The 12716-nt window shown below is 37.6% G+C and overlaps 1 protein-coding gene across 1 annotated transcript in view; it reads right to left on the reverse strand.

The window, feature by feature from the left end:
• Positions 1–12716, reverse strand: part of grik3 (glutamate ionotropic receptor kainate type subunit 3) — a 170428-nt gene that overhangs the window by 9813 nt on the left and 147899 nt on the right. The window contains exons 12-14 of the mRNA XM_049479959.1: positions 12019–12137; positions 5876–6093; positions 106–331 (exon numbers count right to left, since the gene is read on the reverse strand). Of these exons, the coding sequence (XP_049335916.1) occupies positions 106–331; positions 5876–6093; positions 12019–12137 (563 nt within the window). The remainder of the gene's footprint in view (positions 1–105; positions 332–5875; positions 6094–12018; positions 12138–12716) is intronic.

A 12716-nucleotide genomic window follows, 5' to 3' on the forward strand; every position in this document is an offset into this window, starting at 1 on the left:
TTAAATCACACCACAGATTTTCTTATTTCTTAAAGAACACCTACAGATCTTTACTCAATAAAGTGATTTAGTAATAAAGTATTGATTTGTTATGTGCAGAGTTACCTTTGGGGGTACCGATGCCGTAACCCTTGCTGTCAATAATGCCTCCAACTTGGGTTAGGTTACAGTTCCTGCGTGTCACGTACTCTATAGTAGTAGACTCCATGAGCAGGGCGTAGTCAGACTTCAGGACCCTTTGGATCCCGTCTTCAATTGACTTGACAAGTGATGTGCTCTGTTTACTGCTCATGAAAGCCCACATCTTCTCAAACGTTGATACTCTGGATTTCTGAGGGGAAAAGAAAAAAAAAAGAGGCAAATCATTTGGCATCATTTGGCATTTGAGCCTCTGAGGCAACTATTGGCCACTCTCCCATCTTCTTGTCCTGCCTGTCACTATGCAACCCGCTGTACCAGCTGTACCCGACATGCTGGAATCTGCACAGCTGTGTGCTTGTTTAAGGCATTTAACAATACTGCTTGGCCAGAATTCCTAACAGATTCACACATATACGCTGGAAGAGGGAAGTGTCAGACTCTGCCAATAAGTAATGAATACATTTAAAGCAGCCGCCCCTAAGATTTTTTTTTTTTTTTAATTAAAAGCAGTAAGTTGATAGGGGACAACCACCCCTGCTATTTCCATAATATTCTGATTGGTTTGGTAGGTTTATTGGATGTGATTGCTCTCTACATTTTGATAGTTTTCCATAAAGAATCATAATGAACCAACAATATACTTAAAAACATATTTTTATGACAATTACAAACAGCTATTTATTTACATTTCCCTTTATTAAAATACTCTTCTATGTGCTCTGTGCAATTAAATACTCTTACCAGAAATATCTTTAAATCCCCAAATCCCAAATCTGTCACTTTAAAAATGTAAAAATGTGTAAAAGTGTAAAATAAGTGTGAATTAAACAAGATACAAACAGCATTAATACTGACACACTAAGAGAGTTGCACTGACACATGAGCAACACTGCACATAAATTAATGCAAATATAGACACTGCAGAAAATGCTTTAAGACAGATAACAGATAAGTGCAAAGGCTTGAATAACCTCATAGTAATGTAAAGAATTTTTTAAACAATTTAAAAGTTTATCACTCTCATCCATCTCTATTACACACATGATTCTTTATCGAATCAAATGTGGCTTTTTAATGGTATTGCTTGAAGAACATTGTGTAGCACCTTATTTTTAAGTATATTTACTAGATATGCGCTAAAGAATGCTGCCCTGCTGCATCTGTGGGAAATGAATATGGTGCCTCTTGATTTCTGGCAGAATTGCTTGTCTTTTTCGCATGGATTATTATTCACAACTTAAGAAATGAAATGACCCATCCATCTGGCACCCACAATCACAAACTACAATTCGGTTCATCTTTTCATGAGCACGCTGACTAGTGTTCAATCTCACTATTAGCAAATATTAATGGGGAGACCAGCTAGTGGTTGAAATATGAATAGGAGATCTTATAACGCTTATTATAAAGTCTGTTTAGGGATTAAGTCCGGCCCTGTAACAAAAAGAGCCAATCAGAGAGAAAAGCTTTAAAATGTTGGTATGTTAAATATGTTTTTGAACCTTCAGTTTTAAATATTTTTTCTTTTTTTTTTCCATTCAAAGAGATTGAAGTCTGGACTCGTGTAAGTGGAGATAGCTGTCTGCCAGCGTCACAGTGATGGCCGTCGAGTTGCTTGTAAGGACTGTGAAAACAACACCTCGATACTGCTACAGGTGTGGGCATTCCCGAGCCGTCCCCTGAGATAACACTTCATGATCAATCTACACACTGCTATCCCATGACTTTTGCCATGTCACTATACATTAGTAACAAATGAAGATATTAATTAACTATAATGCATGTATGCATGCAGACAGACAGACAGACAGACAGACACACGAAAACATGCGCACACGCACACACACAATGTCACACAGATGAATGGAATGAACGTTCACTCTCTCCTGGGCTTTGGCTCCATTACTGTTAGATTTTCCAACTCTGCACTACGCAGTGCCGTTGTTGACATTGTTCTGTTAACCTTGAGCACCTGTTATTCTTTCCCTCCCTCAAATGCTGTTTTCCCTGGTGTCTCACAGCATAATTGAAAGTGGCTGGGAATTGGCTTGAGCCTTGGACTCCTTAAGAATGAATAAGCAATACAACAACATCACCGACACAGAGATTCAAGCAGCTTCCTCTCACTTTTCCTCTGTATTAATGCATTCATAATCTATTCTAACTCTCGCTTTGCTCGACTTCCTGCAAATAATAACATGGTGAAGGGTAGGAAAGCACAAGAAAAAAAAAAAAGAAAAAAGAAATCATCTTTAATCTATGGAAAAAAAAAAGGTTATGCTGTGTTGGATTAATAGAGCGCCACTTGATTTGCAGTGAGTTTAAATGGCATTTCATGCTATTCTACAAGGAGGTCACGTTAGCTACCATAGCTAATCACAGATAATTACTGGCTCAATTCCATCAAGCATCTGAATTCACACAAGAGAATTACAGGATGTGAGCGCTCTTTGATTACACTCAATAAAATGTTAAATTAACACTGCGTGTTTCAGGCGCGCAGAGATGATCTTCACTCCGGCTTTTAGAGACTTTCCACGGCCAAGTTTTTGACTACATCTCTTTAACTCGTGTACACTAGTCAAGCTCGTTACTCCTCTCGATGCTAATGAGCAGGAACTGACAGCAGTGATGGTTTAATTGCCAACACCTGTCTCTCTAATCTGCTTGTTTTTTGATACCGCAATCATGCGCCGCACTCCAAGAATCACAGCGTTTTACTCGATCAGACTGAAAATAGAATATGATGGAGTGGGAACAAATGGTGTGCACAGATATATATAAATATAAAGCTCCATTTAAATCACATAGTCAGACATCCAATTTCCTTTGGAAAGGCAGGCTATGACTGGGATGCCTCTATATTTTTAGATGTGCTCACTGTAGAAAACAGTCGGTTCCTTGACATGAATCACTTTAAAAATGCTGAGGTACGATACACAGCTGGGTTACAGGAAAGCATATGGAGGGAAAAATCCACCCTAAAATAAGCAATTTTATAAAAATAAAAAACTGTCACTCACACAAAAACCTCTATGATTTTTTGCTGTTTTCACTTTTTGACCATGTGAATATGGAAGTAGTTTTTACATAGTGTCTACATTTTATAACCAATGGACCAATTGAAATTGAAATCCAAAATTACTTAGAATAGAATAAGCTTACATTTACTTCTTTTATAAAGCTGACACACAAACTGGACATACAACATACAGCTCTAAAAAAAAAAAATAAGAGACCATTTAAAAAGGATGAGTTTCTTTGATTTTACCAAACTGAAAACCTCTGGAATATAATCAAGAGGAAGACGGATGATCACAAACCATCAAACCAAGCTAAACTGCGTGAATTTTTGCATCTGGAGTGGCATAACGTTATCCAAAAGCAGTGTGTAAGACTGGTGGAGGAGAACATGCCAAGATGCATGAAAACTGTGATTAAAATCCAGGGTTATTCCACCAAATATTGATTTCTGAACTCTTAAAACTTTATGAATATGAACTTGTTTTCTTTGCATTATTTAAGGTCTGAAAGCTCCGCATCTTTTTTGTTATTTCAGCCACTTCCAATTTTCTGCAAATAAATGCTTTAAATTACATTTTTATTTGGAATTTGGGAGACATGTTGTTTATATAATAAAACAACAATGTTCATTTTACTCAAACATATACAATTTTTTTAGTCACATACTTTATCACGTGCTATGTATGCCACTGTAAAGGCCTATGAGTTATTATACAAGCTTAAGACAATCCTTATAAGGTATTATGTATAATGCATAATAAATGCATTTAAAATGCATTATGACTACAGGATTTATGGGAAGTGTTACCCAATCTACTATTTTTGGCATCCTTGATAGTATGATTTCTGGTATTTCTGCGAAAGCCTTAGAGCAAAAGCTTAAAATAATCATGTACAATTCTGTATATATAAAAAAAAAAAAGATAAAGTCTTTGCAAGAAGAAAAAAATAACAAATATGAAGAAATACTTAAAGGGATAGTTCGGTATTTTTGACATGAGTCTGTATGGCATCATCATAACCAGTGTCGTGCATCCACACTGACTTACCCCCCCACAGCGTCCTGTGAGCCGAGTTCTTGTCCAGTTTAGGTCAAAGCGAAAGTAGTCCGGCATGTTTGCTGGGGTCAGGAAAATAACTCCTTTTTCTTCCCAAAGCAGTACGTGTTCAAAAGAGTGATTTATTTACATCACAAAAAACTAACCCTGCAAAAGTCACGCCTCGTAAATCACTTGGGTCCTACTTTCTCTCGTTCCATATCAATGCGCGCAGCGCTGCAACCTGACAGCTAGCCTACGTGTTTGGGTCGCTTTGTTTACTTCTCGCCTCGAGAACATGTGTGACTACGAGAGTGACGAGGAAAACATTGATCACCGCTCAGAGCCACGGGGATATCTTTATGAACCCGAGTATACAGATGTTGAACTTCGCCAAATGGAATTAGATCGGGCAGAAAGAGAGAGGGTGGACAGAGAAGTGGTGGAAGATGAAACTGGAGCCACTGCTGGAGCTGCGATACCCAGGGTGGCCGACAAATCCTGGTGCACTTGTTTCAAGTGCGAAATAATGCAGACCGAGGTGGAATGCTACTGTTGCCACGAGTGGGACTTAGTTATGCCCGAGATGCAAGACCTATCCATTGATGAGGATGTCAGCGGGGCAGCTGCTTCCATCACAAACAACAGTGACTTCCCTGCACTCCTGAATGCTGGTGTGTTGAGAACTTTTTTCCTTTTTTTTGCCCAGCGCTAGTACCCAAAGTTTCCTCAGAGCAACATCAGTCACAGGAAAACGATGAAAACTCTGCAGAGAATTAGCCACATCTTTGTTGCTACAGCCTGGATAGTCACAAGTCCGCACCATTTTAACACACACACACACACACACACACACACCTAGCTATATATATATATATGTGTTTACAAAGCTTATAAAAGCCAATAGACTTCTCCCTAAAGCTAGCTCGTTTGCGTTGCTAGTCTGAACACAGCTGCTAAGCACTGCCAAAACACAGAACAAGTTGACGCGTGCGCAGCTCGCTGTCAGAATGACGCGCACTGATACGAAATGAGAGAAAGTAGGACCCAAGTGATTTACGAGGCGTGACTTTTGCAGGGTTAGTTTTTTGTGATGTAAATAAATCACTCTTTTGAACACGTACTGCTTTGGGAAGAAAAAGGAGTTATTTTCCTGACCCCAGCAAACATGCCGGACTACTTTCGCTTTGACCTAAACTGGACAAGAACTCGGCTCACAGGACGCTGTGGGGGGTAAGTCAGTGTGGATGCACGACACTGGTTATGATGATGCCATACAGACTCATGTCAAAAATACCGAACTATCCCTTTAAGTGGGAAATATGATCTAACTAGAACTGTAAAAAAAAAAAAGGCCTAAAAAGAGTCTTTTGTGGAATTGTATTGATTTTTTGCTCAGCATGCAAAGAAAAAAAGTTAGGGGTTTTGAAAAGTTGACTTCAAGTTTTGATTCCAAAAATCCCTTTGTTAGCTTTCTTCTGTTCTTTAACTCTGTGCCAGTGAAATGTGGAAGAAAGCTGATTGCTGATTGGTTGCATGTTATTAATGCCAGCGTGAAAACAGGCTTTTGTGCTTTTTACATCCCTAGACACATTAAAATTCATAGCAAAAAAACAGTTTTTTCTGTATTCACAAAGAGAACATCTTAGGTTAAATGAAAAATGACACCGTACCTTAAAGAATGACATCGTAGCTCCATCTTTCACCACGCCATACTCGATCTTGGTCTGTTTGGCCAGATCGTCAGCAGAGTCCACGGGTGAGTCCATCCTCTCCACGGTGAGGAAGGCGGCTAGGTTGGCCGTGTAGGAGGAGATGATGATGAGGGTGAAGAACCACCAGATGCCTCCTATGATCCGCGTGGAGAGCGCTTTGGGCATCAGCTCAGAACCTGAGGTGGAATCAATAGTTGATTATGATCTTGTGCACCAACTTTTAAGTACAGCAAAAGCAGCAGCAGACCACAACCCTGATTTAACAGTGGTGTCAAGCATTGAAACCCAGCCAGGATCAGGGCCCTAAATTAAGTGCCAGGAGATGGATGTTGCATATTTGTTTTAACTCGCTCAGGCCAAAAAGGAATGCAGGAAAAATCAATAGGACATATCGAAGAATCTGGCAAGAAGCAATAGTTTGAAGTGCAAATAAAATTTCAGAAAATGGCTCTACGAGTAATATGCTTTATCCCCATGCAGCACTGACTGGAGGGAGAACAAAAGCATGTGGAAAGACTACAAAACTAAAAAAAAATAAAAATAATGCATAATAATATAAAAAAAATAAAATAATAAGACTTCAACTCTCTCTCTCTCTCTCATATATATATATATATATATATATATATATATATATATATATATATATATATATATATATATATATATATATATATATATATATAGTGTTTTTGAGAAGATGCAGGTCTGTAATTAACACTATATAAAACAACATAATACATTTATATAGGGCAATGCTAGTCCTAATGTTGTTTTTTCCAGATTTTAAAAACAGAATAAACAGTAATATTGCATTGTTTTAAAAAAATGTGTTTTATGTATTGTTTGAGCTCTTGAAGCTAGCACAAAATGACACAAAAGTTCAATATAAAGCAGATTTGCATCACAGCTTTTTTTTAAATAAAAGTATGTGATTTGTGTTCAGTTATACAAATTTAGGCATGAGAACAGGTCCTCACCACTTAACACTACTGCTGAGTAATAAGACCTCCAATCAATATCAGGATTAATTTTACCTTGATTATTTTTATTGTTAAGTGATTATTTCAATTAAGGACAGACATTTAATTGTTCTTTTCTCCTCCATATTGCTTCCATGTCACAGACTGGACAATACATGTACAAAAGACAATGCTAATCCTAATTATTGCTGTAATAGCAGACTAAACAATAATAATTTAAATGTTCCTAAAAAATGACAGTATGTAATATGTATTCATGCAACATTTTCATGTGTGCTCCAGAAGCTACAACAGAATGCCACCATTTCCATTAAAAGCTCCTGCCCTGTATTAGTAGAGAACATTCTGCACTTAAAGAGTGGAGTGAACTCCGTCCACTGCACTGCACCTAATGCCCTGCAGCCTATTTATGCACCCCCTACATGCCTGATATGTAAACTAGCGTCCTTCATGTCATAATATTACAAACATATATAGCGGCTAATGTGTTCTGCTGTTCCTGAACACGTTTCTGTTCAACTTGGCTGCAAGGAAAAAAAAAAATGCTGACGTATAAAGACACAATAGCACAGCCCGGCTGCCAGATTTACTGCTGTAATGCTGAATCTAAACATCTGCTCATTTCCATAAAAGAGTAGGGGCGGTAAGTTGCTAATCGGCACCCGGCTGGGAACTACTCTCTGTGGGGCTGGGGGGATGAGGGGTGGGGGGATGTGGATGTGGTATTAAATGCAATGCCCTGTTTTTCCATCATTTTCCCCACAAGCCAAGAAATTTCAGCCTAGCATTCTATAGCTCCTCCGAGAATCATCAGCTGTAGCATGAGTGGAATAGAGGACTAAGATTATGATAAATCATTTCAAACTACAAAAAAAAGCTAGAAAATAAAGAAAATGTAACCATACATGTTTTAATACTGCATATATTATATCATCTATAACTACTATGCTCTAATGGTAATAAGACATGCAGTGTTCTTTAGGTACTGAAGATGCCAATGATACAATGAGTACAGCACAGTATGACAATATATTAAGATAATTATAAAACATATATTATACTACTGTCACATTAAATCTAGTAGGAAAATATTGTACAATACATATTGTATATTTTATATAATATTGTATTTTTTATCATATTTTATATAATAAGGTATTGTTTTTTATGTAAAGAACAGAATACAACGATGATAACATTTATAATATTATAATATTATAGTGCATTTATACATAACTTTTACAAACATTAGTCACTGGAATTAAAATATAAAAATAGTTAAACAAAAATGAAACATATAAAATAAAAACACTGTTTTTAAACATATTGTACCAGCTAATTCAATTTTTGTAAGAATGAGATGTTATTGTTTAAAACCAAATGTGGTTCCTCTGTGCCATTGATTGACCCTCTGAAGCATCTATATTTATTTTTCCAATGAAGATTTTTTTTTTATTCAGAACTTTTTTATTGGTTAATTTATCATCACAATTTCAACACAATTACAATTAATGCCAGATTCAGTAAAAATGTAGGAATGGAGATTTGCATGAGCTCAATTAAATATGCATGATACCTAATTATGTTGGTAAAAAAGACAGAAGGATAGTAGGTATTTACCACACAACACTACATTGCATTAACACTACACAATTATTATTATAATTAATTGTACATTTTACCTCAATTATGATAACTAAGGGATCATTTTAATAAAGGTCTGACATGATTTGTGTTTGATACATCTGCTTTGTACAAGATGGTACAAGTTACTTATTCTATGTTTCTTTAATGTCACAGACTGAACGGGTCAGAGTCACATGACTGAATAAGTGGCAGTAGTATGATTTTAATGGGACGGTACATAAACAACCCTGTAGCATTAACATAATTTAAAAAAAAAGAAAAGAAAATTAAAAAAAAAACCTTTGTATTGAAGAACAGTTTTATTTTTTATTTTTTTTATTGCCTAGCTCTACCCGACTGTCTGTCAATACTGAAGTGCTGTTATGTATGGAGAATATTCTTCAGTGTCTTTCCATTCTCTTTATCTTCCAATCATGCACACATCTCTGTCTTTCTTCCATCAAGATGAAAGATTAGACACAAACTGACTGTGTCACATTCTGTTCTCAAACTCCATTATTTGCATGTTTACAAAATTACATTGCTGTGAGCTGCTGTACTGCTGTTTGGAAGAAAAGTCTACGACAGTTAAAAAAAGAGCTGCTTTAAAGAATGACTTTAGAAAAAAATAAAAAAGCTTTTTAGTGAAAATCAACACTAAGAACACTGTTCCCTCAAAGACAGAGCAATCTCGTGTCTTTGTGAATTCAGGTTTAAAGGAAGGAGCTTAAATTGATCTCCTGTTAAAGGAAAGAAAGGAGCAGGAGGAGCAGCGGCAGCAACACCAAAAACAACAACAACAACAACAACAAGTCTGGGGGAAGATGTGGGACAAGAGATGAGGAATTGAGGCTCACTGGCTGCTAGAACCCAATAAACAGGGCTGCCGGGAAGCAGAGAGAAATGTGAAAGATGGTGGGGCTCCGAAATATCATGTGGGTGTTTCTTATTGACTTCGTCTCCACGCTTTCCACAAGCCGATGCACAGTTTTGAACTTCCTGTGTCTGTGAACAGGGGCAAATTGATAGGAATTCCAGGCATTTGGAGAGCACAGAAGTAAGATGCTCATAATGAATTGCTTCCCACATTTGCGATCCTCACAGCCAGAGCTTCACCACGGCGAAGTCTCCGTTCATCACTTTACATGAGCTTAAGCATTTCATTACTCCTTCTATCTCCCCTGCCTACTTTATTATGCCTGCTTCGTTTTGGGGGCATCATTTGCTAATGTGTGCCTGTGAGGGGTACGGGGAACAACAGCATCAGGCTTGTGTGTCTCTAATAGCTTCCCTCCTTCACTAATTTCATGAGGCTGAAACAAAGTGCAGAGGGAAAAGAAAAGAATTAAAATGGTATTCAGGCAAATATGTTTGGAGAGGCAGACAGTAATGATTACATACCTTGGTAAAAGAAAAGCTCTGACATTTTTCCCTTCCCTTTTTTTTATTATTGAAAACTTGGATAAAACGATTTTCCCAAGAAACAGGAAACAAATTGTACTAATCAAATATTATCATCATCAGCCCTCAGTAGACACATTAATAATTTCTTACTCATAGCTCATTAAAACAAGCAGAGACATTCTGTAAGAACTGCAGGTTCTACACTTATATCTGTGCCATATTGTGTTCATAAGTGGAAGAGGATATATTTCATTATAACGAATTAATAATCTGAATTTAATAAATCATTACCACAGTACATTCTATTTTATTTACAAAAAAGTCTATCATGAAAGTCACCTTTTCAAAGAGTGTGTAGAGCACAACAAAATCCAATAAAACCAATCACTTTTGGTTCCATAAAGATACATTTTGTGATATAAAACTGTGAAGAACCTTTAAATTAAATGTTCAGAAATCTTCAATTCTTGTAAAATTTCTTTAGCCTTACTTATATATTTTTATATATATTTTTTTCTTATTGTATCCAATATTTTCTCCATTTTAAAAGACAAATTACTCAGACCACTCATGAGGACTCCTCCCATCACTAGTAATGCACTAGTGGGTGAAGGTTAGCACATGCCTCTCCCATTACATGTGAAGTCAGCCACCTCATGTTTCTGCTGCTGATGCAGAATCGCTAGGTAGACAGCGTGCTTGGAGGAAAGCGCAGCAACCCAGCTCAGATACATCAGCTAACAGACAACTGTGCTGACCAACATCTTCTCACCAAGAGTGAGTAGGGCCAACTTTGCTCTCTCTGACTTTGGCTGCTGATGGCACTCAGCATGATCCAGAATTCCAACTCATGAATCCAAAAGTGTTGACATTTTGTTTTGTTAGATTTTTTTTTATATATTGTGGTTACATGTACCGTGTTACAGTGGGGGGGAAACAAAATCAAAAACGTTTTTCAAAAACATTTTATCACATCCCTTTTAGTGGAGAATGGGCTTTGGTTTCTAAATATAGGAGGTATTTATTGTTATTGTTGACATTTTCTTGTAGATTTCTGTTAAAGCAGGGAGATAAAGATAATAAATCTTAACACTAAAAGCCCTCTTCCCCGTATGGAAACTGGCTAAAAATGTAATAAACACTATAGAGAACATATAAATAAAGCTGTGGGATGAAATAGTTAAATTATTGTACATTTCTGAAACTAAGAATCTCATTTTTAGACAGAAGGATTATTAACAATCGATACATACTATTATATTAATCACTTGCACTAGTTACCAAAAAGGCATGAAATATGGCTGGAAAAAGTATCCTGGAAGTATAAATTATTCTTGCACGGTCTGCGAAGCTCAAAGTATCTGTTGTGTTCACATCTTTGTGCAAAAAATATTTTGAGTCTAAACGTGAAAGGTGCGATGGTTGCCATTATGAATAGAAGGTCCCTGTTCTCTGTTGGCCACACCCCCACAGCTGTCCTCACCGGAAAAGCCCAGTAAAGTGGGATTCAAACAGATTGCATAAATATAGCTTAGGCTTGTATATCTCAGACTTACAGTCTGTCCTCCAGAGTGGACAAATCTGAAGTGCTGGGTCACAGGAGGATATGGTATCGCTCAAAGACCCATCAGAAGCAGCTTTATTTTTAGGAGTGTATTTCCTAATCTTTTTCTGGGGTGTGTAGTGATCTAGATGCAGCACATCTCGGCAGCGTGTCGGCGTAATGCCGAGACAGAGTCGCAGTCTTTTGTGCAGTTTGATCCTAACCTCAGCTCCATGCCAACGACATGAAGATGGTCTCTGACAGAAGTTGAGCTTCATGGAAACAAAATATACTGATACCCTTCCAACCTGCCAGAGCATGTGACAGCTGTCTGACACCTTTCCTCCTCCCTGCGCCGCCGAAAAAGCATGACAACATCTTTCCAATGTGATGGGAGCCTGAATTCCACAAAACTCTTGATGAGAAGGGCTGTGCTGGAAGCAGCCACCAGCTCACACTGCTGTCAGCTGAACTTCTGTTTGAAGGGGGTGTTATGAGCACACTTGGAGTGGCTGGAGAGATAGAGATGTATGGTAGTACTTTACCTTGCTGCATGAGGGAGCCCACGCCGAACCAGAAGCTGTTGAGCAGCGTGAAGTTGTTCTCCACCACATCAGAGCTGGGGTTACACGGGTGGGCGTCGTACCATTCGTACGGGCTGAATCTGCGGCGAAAGAACACACGAGCATTATCTCTGTGCAACAAAGCATAACCTCTTCTACTAATTTCATTTTATGACCAATTAGTCTAGTAGCATGAGACACTCCATCAATTTTAATGAAATGGATTTTCAAGCTATCTGATTTTCTTCGTATTAAAATCCTGCATTATCTTTGCATATTTTCACAGTGGCAGGTAGAGATTGCATCAGCAAAGGTAGGATAAAATGAGATCATTTAGTCAGATGGTAAAGAGTTTGATTCCTGTGGGCGATAACAAAGCTGTCTCTTCCTGATCTCCCCAGACAGGGCATGTGCAGAGAAACGTGATGGCTCAGTTTGAACTTTATCTGAACTCTAATTGAACATATTTTTGATATCGACAACCCACAGATGAATCAGTATTGGCAAAATTCTCACTAAAATTACACCAATCAGATACTCTATAAAAACATTTTCCTTGACTAACATTTTCCTTAACTAACTAACTAACCGCTTTTCTGGCTTGTTTCCACCTTCCACCATTCAAACTCTGGTGCGGAGCGTGAGCCGATCCAACTGGCTATATGACTCCCTTTACCATG

Source organism: Astyanax mexicanus, chromosome 6, assembly GCF_023375975.1.
Source record: "Astyanax mexicanus isolate ESR-SI-001 chromosome 6, AstMex3_surface, whole genome shotgun sequence".
NCBI lineage: Eukaryota > Metazoa > Chordata > Actinopteri > Characiformes > Acestrorhamphidae > Astyanax > Astyanax mexicanus.